Source organism: Rhyacophila brunnea, unplaced genomic scaffold (genome assembly GCF_057557595.1).
Source record: "Rhyacophila brunnea isolate RB1 unplaced genomic scaffold, BYU_Rbru_1.0 scaffold_15, whole genome shotgun sequence".
In the NCBI taxonomy this organism is placed as follows: domain Eukaryota; kingdom Metazoa; phylum Arthropoda; class Insecta; order Trichoptera; family Rhyacophilidae; genus Rhyacophila; species Rhyacophila brunnea.
In genome coordinates, this window is record NW_028232806.1 from 11,301,000 (window position 1) to 11,315,380 (window position 14,381).

General features: G+C 35.8%; 2 protein-coding genes across 2 annotated transcripts in view; both read left to right on the forward strand.

Annotated features, from left to right (window-relative positions):
* Positions 1–6,298, forward strand: part of LOC147074910 (uncharacterized) — a 62,993-nt gene extending 56,695 nt beyond the window's left edge. The window contains exon 5 of the mRNA XM_085943127.1: positions 5,918–6,298. Within this exon, the coding sequence (XP_085799253.1) occupies positions 5,918–6,189 (272 nt within the window). The 3' untranslated portion in view covers positions 6,190–6,298. The remainder of the gene's footprint in view (positions 1–5,917) is intronic.
* An 892-nt stretch (positions 6,299–7,190) lies between these two features.
* LOC147074911 (E3 ubiquitin-protein ligase MARCHF2-like) overlaps positions 7,191–14,381 on the forward strand; it is a 43,752-nt gene continuing 36,561 nt past the window's right edge. The window contains 1 exon segment of the mRNA XM_085943233.1: positions 7,191–7,226. Within this exon segment, the coding sequence (XP_085799359.1) occupies positions 7,191–7,226 (36 nt within the window).

A 14,381-nucleotide genomic window follows, 5' to 3' on the forward strand; every position in this document is an offset into this window, starting at 1 on the left:
GGTTTGTGGTCTGTGGCACTGACAATATTGGATACATTTTTTTGAAAAAGTTTCCTGCGCAATAGGCTGCCATTATAGATTACAATAATTATGTACTTATTACAATACAAGAACGGTTATGTTATCAGTATTTTTATATTTTTAAGCATCGATCGATTTTTAAACTAAGAAGTCGATACAATGAAGCGACCGTATTGTTTGCTTCGTGAAAAACCAGCACTGTTCTCCAAAGTTGTAATATTTGCATCCGTTCCTTCGTTCTCTATTCTTTATTATAATCTGCCGATCGTATGCAACGCATAGCCTGCCTACCCCCGCGGAACGTCACTGGGTGCATGCTTGATGAGCGTTTATTTGTGAGATGGATATCAGTATTTAGTATTTCAAAAATATATTTATTATTCTATACTATATTATTCGTATACGTGTGGTAAATTAAATTAAATTTAAACTTTCTTTGGCGCTTTTTTCTGTCCATCTTGTGAAAACTGCAAAGTACTCCGACGGCCATTTGCATAGGCAGACAATTTTTTATAATCGAAAAGCAATTTTATTTTCCCTTCCCCCCGGCGCCGTCCCAGAGACTGCTTCGAATTATATTATATTATAATATAAACGAAGATGAATAAGACAAGAGCAATTTCAATAGAGACAATCCGGTGTTGGAACCTTTCTGTAGTGGGGCGTCGAGCCGATTGATTTTCTTGCGAATGGAAAAATACACGTTTTTTATTTTAATAAGTAAGTCACTATCTTCAGTTGATTAAATCCAGACTCGAAGGCAAATGTAGGTATGTCCACTTAAATTGCGACTATATCTAACGATATTTTCGTATATATTTTATTTAGTAAAACCCAGAGGGTTTTCTATATTCATGACATCACTGTCTCCTATAGTGTGATGATTTAAGGTTGCAGGGGGTATATAGACAATGTGACGTCAGAAAACCGACAAAATATACAGTTCTTTCTCAGAATGATAAATATGAAATAGCTCAGTTTCAATAATTTTGGTTTTTACAAATAAAGTGAGGATTTTAAAAATAGTGGTTTGAAATTTTTCTGGCGAATCAGCTGCTTCAAAGAAAAAAGATTGTCCTTGGCAATAAATTTTCTAGTATGAGAGCCTCGAGCGAGACGACGTAGTAGAAGTAGATGAACGGATACCAGAAGAACTGCCTGATTGAATTGAATGAGGAAAACATATGATTTGACGTAGTGGATATCTGCAGAATGAAGAAGAATACAATTTGTATTAACCATTTTTTTTATTCAAGGGATAATTCACAAGATTTATGAATGTAACATTCTAATTATATTCTAATTAGATCAATATATAATTTATTTTCTCATACGTCTTTTCAAAATGATGTAAGTATGTTAAATAATTAGAATGATACATTCTTAAATTTTGTGAATTAATCGAAAAAAATATTAGCATGTTCAAGTTAGTTACAACAAAAAATTTTGGAGTGATCCGTGACGTCGGTTAGTAATTAAAGTAATAAATACTTTAATTTAGAATACAAAAACCGATCGCGTACCGTAACTCAATTTGGAAAGCGCTTATAAGCAGGTATTAAAAAGGCAAATAGTAAAAGTTTTTAGCAATTAAGCATGACGCCTATAGCTTTGTGGTCTATGAGCATGGGCGCGAAGTCCGACAGATGCACGTTCGATTCGTGCTGGGTGTCTTACTTTTTTCAAAAAAGATTTTTTCGATAGGTTATAATATATTTTCTCAGAAGTGTTTTCAAAATTATGTATGTTCAAGAATACAATTATTTGCTATAATATTATTATGTTGTATCAATGGATATAATATATTATGTTAATAAGTGACAACATATTGATTAGTTACGGTCAATCATAACAATATTACTATTATAATGTATTGATTGACGTATAATATATAATACGTCACAGATTATCAATACAAACTGGCACTTAGTTAATCGCCATTAATTGTTTAGGATTAATACACTGCTGTTAATATAATGCGGATAATGCATTATGCATACAATAATAATTATTGCCTACTCTGTATTGATAGTGGATATCGTTTACCGAAGCAAATCTCTACAATAATATTAGCGTACATAACAATAGAGATTGTCGCTTTTATCTTTTCATCTTCAATTTAAAATCCGGGAGATACAGGGTTCGATTCCCCGTCGGGGTGGCTTACTTTTTTCAAAGAAGATTTTATCTATTGGTTATAATATACTCTCTCAGAAAGTGTTTTTCAAAATTATGTATGTTTATTCGTTGAATAAAAGAAATAGTTAATTATAACCTTTTTACATCATAAAAAATATTGGAGAAATCCACGACGTCGGTTAGTAATCGAAGTAATAGGTATCTACTTTGATTTAAGAAACAAAAATCGATTGCCAAAGTAGCTTGATTTGGAAGAGCGCTGATGAGTAGGTATTAAAATTTGTCGCAATTAGTATGTCACTGCGTAGCATATTGGTAAATGCGACGGATGAGGCGTTCCCCGTCGGGGTGGCTTACTTTTTTCAAAAAATATTTTATTTATTGGTTATGATATACTCTCTCAGAAAGTGTTTTTCAAAATTATGTATGTTATTTGTTTCCATTGAACTATAAATACAATTTCAAGATGGTAATGGTTAGTTTTTAAAATTCAATGAATCCCTGCCTATAACAAACCAAAATAGTATAAGCATGCATACTATGGACGATCTGACAAAAATATTTTACACCTTTTCTGACATACTTATTTGTTTTCGTTGAATTAAGAATATATATTACAGATGTTGTTTTTTTTTTAGAATTATTAATAACCATGTCCTTGCTTTTTCGGCTTGGTTGTTAGTAATTTCGAACACCCAGGCTTTGAGAAAAACACATATATATTGTGTCCTCGCCAGGAATCGAACCCAGAACTCTCAGGTGGAAGGCCAGCGCCTTACCCACTGCACCACGAGAACCGCTTAGATGGTGTTGGTTAGTATTGTCTAAATCCATTAAGCCCTGCCTAACCAAACCATAATCGATAAAAACTATTTTACTATCTATAAAATATTTCAAATTATGTATGTTTTAATGATATAGTTTTTGATATTTTATAGATTAACGATTATTTTTTACTAATATTATCTACTATGGGTTGGATTAGACAGGTTTTAATTGAATTTTAAAAATTAATAAATACTATCTACACATTGTAGTCTTAGTTCAATGAAAACAAATACGTTTGACTGACAATGATTATCATGCATTATTTATGTGGGATTTTAACAGCCTTCCTCCACCCTTCGCCACTTTTGTACATACAATTACCTATATTTATTATTTACTGTTAAATGTGGATACAGTGAACCATAGAAGCAATCTCTTTTCGTCACAATATTTCATTCATTCATCTGTATAGTGCAGGTGTAGATGATTGCTATATATATATTCAAACTAAGCCACAGTCAAAAATACAAAATCACATTGTCAAAATAACGGTGAGTACTAGTAAGGCACCGGTACATGCTCAATCCATGCTAGCGCGTTTTCGTCAGCTTTTTAGATGGCAGTGAATTTCATTATGCAGGTATTAGGTATCCCTCCAGGGTACGCGGCTTAAACCTACGTTATATTTGCAGGGGATTTGTGAGACCTGTGAGTTCTACCACTGGGTTCAAAATCAGATCGGAGTTCGTCACTCCAGCGCATCTAGTCTATACATAAGACTGCTATCGGCTACTATCGGTGGCTATCGAGGGTAGTATTTCGTATGTTTGTATCGAAGTATTATAATTATTACAATAAGTTAGCCGTATAAACAATCAAAACTGTCTATCTCGTGCTGTGCCTGAGCTTTAGTGGAAGGATATTTGAAATATCCCGTAGGAGTGTGGTAAAAGGGTTATGGTGAAGTTAATTTTCTTTAACTTTTATTTATATTTTTTTTTTGTTTTTTAACCTTAATTGGAAAACTAAAAATCGTCCGCAATTTTCCAAGATGGCAGCCGCAGCATAGTAAGCACGAGTGCTGATTTTTTGTATGTTATTACTGGCTCTAGCACCATACATAATATGCAAAGTCTCCCTTTTTTAGCGAAACTACTTCCAGGTAATAAGTTATTCTAACCAAGTAAGACTAGAGTAAAGCTAGAATCGGTTAAAATTTCTGAATTCCATAAATAAATACTACAAATATTCTGAATAAAATAGCTGTCTTAAAATTATTAATGATAATGGAGACATTGTTTCATTTATAGTATTTTGAAAATATTTAATATATATAAATTATAAGCACCAAATAGCTACGTATGGTTTGCGAGCCGCAGTTTTCCGATCTCTGCTCAAATTAAACCCACATAACGCAAATATATTTTACTGACTCCAATACAAACAATGACTGACTTACAGTTTGTCAGTGTATATGTGTCAATCGACAAGATACACGGTCCAATATTGACACCGGGGTCACCATGGATACGGCTGATAATCCCGTTGACAGATATATTGTGTGCAAATCATCCTACGTGACGTCACCGTGGCACTACTTTCGCAAATCTCCCCCGCCTAGCCGGGGCGCTTAATTAATCGATCTGTGTGTTGGTAAACATGCGTCGTCGCGGGGTGAACGGGGGAGGGGACATTGTGTAACCTGATAGAGTATTAAGATATCGGTTTCACACGAAATCTTGCGGAGATTGTTTATGGTAATGGTGAAAACAGAAATTGCTGTTGTCGAAAATTCAACATGTTTTTCTTTGTTTATGAAATAATTTATAACAACATTCATAAGGTTGTAGCAGTGTATATTATTAATTTAAAATATACCATATTTTCAATCTATATTGTTCGGGCTTAGGCTAGGTCAAAAATATCATCTTTACATGAGAGTATTTTTTTTAAATAGCCAACAAAATGTTCCTGTTCGATCGTCTGTCAAACGTTTACATTATGACGGTGCTGCTTTTCATTGACAAATCATCGCAACGTACAAAGACTCAGAACAATTGTGTTGCTACATTTCAAAATCAGCCAAGTCCACCTTTAGGTATTTTTTACCTTTTTGTGAATTGTTGAAGAACTACTGCTTTCTAACATTTCTGCATTATCAAAATGTGGAATTTATTAATTTAAATATTCTATACTCAAAATAATATAAACTTTCACCCTTGTAACTGTGTATTTGAGAAAACAAAAGTTGTTTTTCTCCTATTCATCTATTATAGACTTGGCTGATTTTTAAATCTAGCGACACAATTAATAGTATATGAAGCTTCCAAAATAGTTACTTGCAGCGAATATTGAATATGACTAAAAGAAAGCGGTTAGTGCATTCTCTCGCTATTATTTCGACAACGCAAACATAGACCCTTCCTAATCAAACCGTCCAGCACCACACTCGCTCTTAATCGAGCCAGTACCACGATGCCCTACATTTGAATGTGAAGTATCACCAACTTTTTATGCCTGGGAATGTCTCACGAGCAGTTACGCAAGGCTGAGGTCACTACATATTCAAGTGCGCTTTGACTGAGTTAACTTTACTTTAAGTTAAATTACCCATTGGGGGAGAAGACCATGGAGAACAGATAAAAAGTATTAATAAAATTCAATCAGTAATGTAAAACTGTCAAACGATATACGTAAAGATATTTCTCCGTTTATAGAATGACGCCGCAGATTTTTAAAAGCAATAAACTTGGCCTCTGTGGCGACCAGGTAGGATGACCCGATTTATTTACCCGATTATTTTTTTATTGGAGGCGAACATCAGTCAATGCGTCGGGCCTCTACGTCACTAAATTCACCACTACCCTGCCAAAAACATTACGTGTAATCAACATCTGACCCGTGACCTGTCGCACCGACAAGTGGTCGTTATTTGTATGCAGCGTAAGTTGGTAAACCACCATGAATAATCATGATATATTTTTTTCAGAATTGTCAACAGCCCTCTACAAAAGCGCGATCCAATCTGCCTGTGCTGCCCACATCCAAGTAGTCTCTGGCATTTTCGCGTCAGGCTTCAACCAAGAGGTGGCCATCGCCCTAGGGTTCGAGAAACACAACGAGATATACTATCAGCGGTATGTAAGCGAAGGTCAGCTGATCTTCGAGAATCCAGGAAGTGGCAATTACGGCGCTGCCCTGATGGCCAAGAAGCTGACTGATGAAGTTGATGACGATGAACAGTGCTGCGACGTAACGTGACAGCCAAAGACCTGGAGTATATTTCCACCGATCACGTGATGCTGTAAAATTTATTTGTTATCTAGTTATACAATATTGCAATAAAATGTTATAATTAATTGATCTACCTGTATAACTCGTTTCATTACAATGTATGTGTAGGCAAATACCAGTGTTTCTCAAAGTAGGAGGCGGTAGCGACCTCGAAAGTAATTGGGAGGCGTTGAATATAAATAAGAGGACGGTAGAATCAAAAAGAAAGCAGAAGAAAATATGATTGAATGATTTGGTGTTAAACCCTTTTTGAACACAAAAGTATTTCAAAAAACGAGATATTTAAATTTATGGAAGATACCTACTTGCACTTTATCCTGGATTATGGGCTATTTTTTTCCGACCATATCCGATCTTAATAAGATCATATGGGCCTCCACAGAGTAGAGGTTTGTATTAACAGATTTTGTTTTTTACGAGCAATGGATGTCAGCCACTTGCTCAACCTATTAGGTCCATACCCTGACTCACGCACAAATTGTAAAACAATATGTGTAGGTACTTGCCAGACCCAGGATTCGAACCTGGGACCCACGGCGTGATATTCCAACAATTAAGCCGCGCGGCCACCATGGGCTATATCTAGTAACAAAAGTTTTTTATTGTAATTCTGTCATCATAAATAGAACGTGGGTTTAGAGTGGTCACAAAGCTGTTAACGAAAAAGAAACCGACTACAAATAACTAATGGTGCTGACAAACATAGATTCATCCTTCTCATCGTGATTATTTTTAATAATATTCGTAATTTTTATTATAATAATGTTTCGTTATCTTAATTTTCTGTGTTTACTTGACTTTAAATATTTTATAATTGAAGCATCCTATTAACAACATCATCTTTTTTTACTATGTTACGTGGATAGAAAAATAAATACATTTATGAAATAAAATAAATGTGTGCTTGCATCTTTATGTTTGTTACTTAAAGGATTTACAGGGTGACATTGAGTATTTTATTTCTGAAAATGGGGCAGTGGGCCAAATCAGTTTGCGATTTTCTGGTAAGTATATAATGTCGATAATAAAATCATTACACAACAATCTACAGCAATATTTTCAAAAGTGGATGTTACCGAATGTTCAAGGATGCATTTTAGATGACGAAGGATTACGCCAAAACTGGCTTCTGACGGTCTTACAACCAGGAGTTGGCTGGATTTTAGAAAAGTTTAATTTGTATGTAAGTATATTTATTTAAATAGCTTTAAGAATTCTAAAATGTAACTTATAATCTATTCATAAATTTCTCCCAGAGAGCTGTTTCTGAGAAGACCACAACGGCACCTCCACCACTGGTGATTGTTTAAAAAACTTCATTCTTTAGTTATATTATTATTTAATATTTCAATCGATTATCACTAGTAGTAGTATGACAATATATTACCTGGGGTTCGACACTAGGATAGCCTTAAAACAAAAGGTGTGGGTATTATGGAAACATTAATTGTAAATTGTATAGTTTCGAGAAAGTTCGAGCGTAGTATTACAAAAATTAAATTCGTCAGAAAAATTTACATATAAATGGAAAAGGTGCAGTAACCAACTAACGAAAATAGCTCAGTTTTACTGAGGTGATCACCTAAAACTATTGTAAAGAGTAATTCGTAAAAATTCTCTTGTAGATATATATTTCCCAATACATGTGTATTTCTTTGGTTGTCATTGCCGTCAGTAGACTTCATCACCTGTAGTGGTATTAAAAAGAAAAACAAAAATTAGGATTGCAGCTAGATTAAGATACTTTATTCGATTCTTTGCTGGTTCAAAAATATTAATAGTAAAACATAACCAATGAAAACGGTACATGTTCAAACACGCGCGTTACCATGATCTTACTCCCTACTTCATTTATCGTTTGTCAATTTATGGCTACGGCCGTATGTTGTAGTTTAGCCACTGGGAAATGCCAATAGAAATGGCGTATTTCCAAAAAAATACTACCTTATTCTTAGGTCAATAATTATTATAAAGCAAACATTATTCGTAGAATGTTTATCACATTTGAATGTGAAAACATAGCTTATAATCAGTACTTTTAGAATTATTTTTAAATGTGTAGATCTTGCCCATTTTTTGAATAATAAAATGCCTAATTCTTGTCAAATTTGGGATCACAGAGATTATCAATATAATTTTTTATCGTAAATATTTCACTATGATAATGTCGACATAAATTTTACTAATAGTTTTATAAATATTTTTAAAAATTAATAAATATAAAAAATCTTAAAACCATTGCACACGGATGTACTGAAATATGACTATATTCTAAAACATTAGATCGAGAGGTTTAAAAGAATACAATTTTATGCAATAAAAATTCTTTATGCAGTCATCAAATGTTTAAAATAAATATAAAAGATAATAAGGCTTCAAAATTATATAAATAGATTATCTACAACGCTTAAGAAATGTCCAGGATCATGCTTTGAAAATAGCATAAAATCTCCATTTTGACATACGCGGCGCACGTCCCCCTTAAGGTTAATGATTTCGCATCTTAAATTTATTTATATCACGCTTTTGTGCTTTGAGATTTATATACTGTGGCTGAGTTTAAAACACTCGGATACAATGTTAGATAAATGAAGAATCACAATAACAGTACTGGACCTCGGGTTCAACGTTGTTTTTCAATAATATTTCTTTGAAACCAGATTATGGATCTCATAGGTTGATTAGATTGATGAGATACCTTTTCGTGATACGGTCAAGGTTATAGAGCTAAATAAAAAAACGTGCCAGCTAATAATTCGCCCAAAAAAGCACGATTTAAAAAATTTCAGATGCTTGATATCTATGGAATTTCGGCTTTTTGATTTGATAAATGTTATAAGAATACTGAAAGATACAATACTTTAGAAAGGTACAACATCTTTACTTAACATTTTACAAAATTTTATGTACCTACGACAAACTCTGAGATACAAATCTTAATCCATCTGTTGTATATTATAATATATTTACAGGAATACTACCATTTATATTGTATATGTATGTAAAACTTTAGAGCTCTAGAGCGGTAGGTACGTTCAATCTGTTTAATTATAACCCATTTGTATTTTTATTGCGAAACCTTAACACCAGTAAAAATATAAACTTAAATAATAAAATAAATAGATGCCGATCTAGCTGTAGAAGATAATCATTATGTTGTATAACGGTCTACTATCAATTTACTTATTTCGTGTAATTGAATTTTATATACCTAATTCTTTTTTCAAAGCTGGCATCACACTACTATGCATGTAGACAGTAAAAAGATAGGTATAATCCCGGATGAAGGTTTCACGCCAATTTGTTACTTCATTTCTCAAATTCCTCACTCCACTCGCTAATAAAAAAAGACTTTTCAATTTAATCTCTTTTATTTATATTCCGGGATACACACCATCGTGTTTATTTTTTTTTTTACTTTTAGAGTACGTAGAGACCAAATTATATTTGGAGTGCAAATATTTAGTCGCTAATTTGATTCGATGTAAATATTTTTTCCTAAATACAATTATTTTTGTATACTTAGAATATTTATAAAATCTATTCGATGTGGCCAACAGTGATATTAGTTTAACTTAGCTGTAGCTACTAAGTGTTAGTCGGTTAGTGCTATGCGTTATTAACAAATCCTTTAAAAATAATTAACATAGTTGTAAAAATAAAAAAAACCTGTAGTTATGATGCCACTTAAATAGATAAGTATTGAAAAGTAGTTACTAGAACCTAACCCGAGTTGCCATGTCCCCAATTCATAAATAAAATAAAACAATCCAAATAATATGTAAGAAGATGTTGCAGTCTAATGCACATAGCAGGGTACTGGCTTCTCATCTGGGGGCTCCGAGTTCAATCCCGTTGACGTCAAAGTATAGATATTATATGATTATATCCTCGACTGGAAGTGCGTTGACTTCTTTGTGAGGCTGTAATAAGTAATTGTCAACCATGATAAAAATGGGATAAACTTAATAGAATATGTATGTTATTTTCAATAGTTACGTCTTTATCATAATTTGCATTAAATTTCGTAACGTAAAAGAAACGCGTATATATTGATAATATATTACGCTCTTTGTATGTCTTGTGTTTTATGGCCTGACCGCCATAAAGTAATAAACCTAATCTGTCTTCAAAATCTTGATCCATGTCGACTGGCTTTCACATTTCTATCTTATTAATTTGATCCGTGATTCCACTATTGTTTCACTACTACCACTACCTAGCATTACTGTAATCGGACAATTCAATTCAAATTTAAATTCAATTCAATTTTTATTTTTATTTTATTTTACACACAGTGAACATTATTCTTCTTCTTTGGCCATATCCGCCCCTTAGATGGAGCATACGAACACCACGCGGCGCCTCCAAGAATACTTGTCGCTCGCCAGTCTTCTTGCTTCGTTCCAGGTCAAACCAGCATCCCGTAGCTCTGCCGTATACACTCTGTAGATTGTATTTAGCGGCCTTCTAGGTCGCCGGAATCCCGTCGGCTTGAAGAACAGGCAAGCCAGGTTAAAGTTCTCTTCTGGCATCCGCAGCACGTGGCCGAGCCAGGTCCAACGTCGCCTCTTTACTTTCAGCGTGATGAGAGGCTGCTTGGTGCGTTCTCTTATCTCCTGGTTGCTCCTAAAGTCATACCACCCACCGCACACCCAGTATTCGTCGCAAACATCTGTTTTCGAAGCTCAGTATACGGTTGCTCTGAGCCTTCGTAAGGTGCCATGATTCGCTACCGTAAAGCAGCACTGTCAGAATGCAAGCGTCGAATAGGCGGCATTTGGTTTTGACCGAGTACAATCGTGAGTCCCAGACATTTCGCATCGAGTTGAATGTTACTCCAGCCATTCCCATTCGGATAACGAGCTCTTTCTGCAAAATGCCATCTCCCGTGATGAGTACCTCCAGGTACTTGAAGCTGTCGACGCTCTCGATGTTTTGTCCATCGCTAATCAGAGGGAAATCTGGATCAGGACAGATGCTATTGCACAAGATGTTGGTTTTCTTCGCGTTGATTTTCAAACCAACGCAAGAGGAGTTGTTGTGCAACCTATCGATTGTCTCTTGAATGCCCTCGATTGAGTTGTCGAATAGGACAGCATCATCAGCGTATTCCAGGTCGCATAGCTTCACCGTGGGGGTAACAGGTATGCCTCGGTCGGGTGGTATTGACTTCCGTAGTATGAAGTCAAAGAGAATGATAAAGAGAAACGGTGCAAGGACACAACCCTGTCCGCGACAGTGTCTCCAATTCTGACATAGCATTCGCTATTCTCGTGCAGGCTTTTGATTATGGCAATGATCTTGGGAGGAATCCCGTATGCTCCCAGTATCATCCAGAGGGAGGGGCGGTGCGGACTGTCGAAAGCCTTCTCATAATCCACAAAGCAGCAAGCCATCAGACTGTTCAGCTCATGGCTCTGCTGGAGAAGACATCGAAGGTTGTGGATTTGGTCTGCACACGCTCGACCAGGTAGAAACCCGACTTGGTTTTTCGTGAGGACGTGCATTATTGGGTCCCTTATTCTCATCAAAATGATGTTTGCCAAAATCTTTCCCGGAACACTGAGTAGCGTAATGCCTCGGTAATTGTCGCTGCTTAGAGGGTCACCTTTTTTAAGAAGTGTGATGATTTCACCGTTCACCCAGTCCCTTGGGCAGCTCTCTTCTTCCCACACCTTTGTCATCAGATGAAACATAGGGTGCAGGATTGCGCTCAAGCTGTACTTGAGTCTGTACGTCTCCCCCCGGTGCCTTTCTATTCTTGAGCCTTTTCACAGCCGATTTTATCTCGGTGTACGTGGGCGGGCAATCGGAAATGTCGGTCGCTCGGGGAATGCTTCCGCAGATATGTCAAAGGGATCCAAAGGTGGTGGGCGGTTCAGCACTCCGCAGAAATGATTCTTCCAAATCTTCTTGACGCATTCTGCGTCAGACTCTATTGCTCCACTGGAACCACGAATGGCTCCGGGAGTCGGTGGTCGCCTGCCGCAGACTTCACAGATGATTCGGAATTCTGAACATTACAAATTATAAATTCAAGACGTTCACAACATGACAGTTCGTCCACAGCCAACACCGTCTATAAAGTGTAGTCTTATTACATAAATAACTAACAAAGTAAAATTTGCACTATTTATTGCGGATCTTAACAGCCTACGTCCACTCTTCGCTAGTATAATACTCATCCTCACGTGGGTGGAATATATCAACATCCAACCTAGTAGGCTGTTGGAAACGTGGAGGTCACACACTGACTTTGCAACTAATACCCTCAAATCTAAATTTATTACCTTTTATCGTACAGGTCAATAATAAATTTTCGACCATATATTTTCGGCATGGTTCAGAGCAGAGCGATATTATGAAAGTAAAAATAGTAAATAATCGCAATAAGAATTATCACGCGTGAAATAAATAATTGGAAGAAAAAAATCGCACCCCTTTATCAGCGTCGGTTTGTTTCCATCGAATTCGATATGAAATAAATAAATATAAATAATCACGTCATTAATAACGCACGTGTTAGTAATTGCTTACTGACACGTATTTAATAAGGTACCTAACGCAAAAAATAATTACATATTACAATCATTATTTCGTTAACATCAAATAATTCTTGCGACGTTATTGGCCTCTTTCAACGCCCTCGGTACTTCTGATCTCATGTTAAGCATTCGACCAGAATTGACAATCGCATTAGGGTTTTTAAAAAATGGAAGCGTGTAATTATCACACAGTTCCTGGAAACATTGTTATTATTATCAGTGCTATAGCCTAGTATCAGAACCAACAGCCTCCAATATTTCCCCCCTCTCTTGCCCTGGAATACCAGTTATGCTAGAAACACATTACCATTACGTCACGTGAGCATACGTGAGTCCGCGGTAAGCTCACACCACAAGCAAAACAGTGCAGTGTTGTTTTGCTTGGTATGGTGACGTCCTTAGTGGGTAGGCAGATCATGCGTTACTTAGGGGCGGTATATTATAAAGGGCTGCGAATAAAGGAACAAATACAAATATTACAACTTTTGAGAGCAGTGGCGTTTTTCAATAAAGCAGGCGGTGCTGGTCGCTTCATTTGAAACTATTGACATCTTAGTTTAAACAGAATAATCGAACCATATATACTATTGTATTGTTATACCAGTGATTTGTCGCACAGGCAACAATGGGTGCTTCAAACCTGTCAGTCACACAGACCTCCGCATATTTAAAATCACCGCTCTTTGAGAGAAGGTTTTGTGGTATTCTCAGTAGATAGTGTATTTCTGACTTGTGATCTCCCCCTACGTCGTCATCACTCTGGCGTTCTCAACGTTAAGTTCTTCGGTGCTGATTCATTCATTCTGTCTAGTCATCTGTTTTCGAAGAGGTAATAAATACCTGATAGAGACATGTTACGTATTATTGAACGATTGAGAATACGGATCGCTAATAACATGCAGTGGCTACGTAACCCACGATTCATCATCAGCATCAGTTGGGGTCGATCCACTGCTGGATGAAGGCCTCCCCTAGCTCTTTCCATTCTTCTTATTTGTGTTTTTATTGCCGCTAAAAATTCCACTTTTACCCCGCTCAGGATAATTTACCCTTTTTTCCCGATGCTTATTTTATAGAGTCACTAAATATGAATGACAACTTATATTTCAAAACGGTATAACCTGTTTTAATTACTATCCTTTGTACCTTATTAAGTATAATAATAAAAAAAATCCAGTCTCGTGAGCACAAGTCAAATAAAAAGGGTGAAAAGTACCCACCCACATTACATTATACTGATTTTATACAAACCAGCGCCGAGGAAAAATGTTACGTCTCCGACTACTTGGGGGCTTGCTTCGCAGCTAAATGAAATAAAATCGCTCAGCAAAAAAAAAACTGACTACAGATGTTGCCACTAGATGTCGGTAGCCCATCAAATTCGTTTTGAGTGGAAAAGTTTTGCGATTCGCCGCCAGATGGATACATCAAAGTAAAACAAGTACAGGGTGACTTCTGTTTTATTACGACCCATAAAAAAGCAATGCCTAATAATCTTAACATTGTATTACCAAATGAACAACTTACTTTGAATGAGTTTCACAGGAGGGTACATCACTGTTTTTAGTTTCGTTATATATGGTAAAGTATTGGACTACCAAACGTATGGTA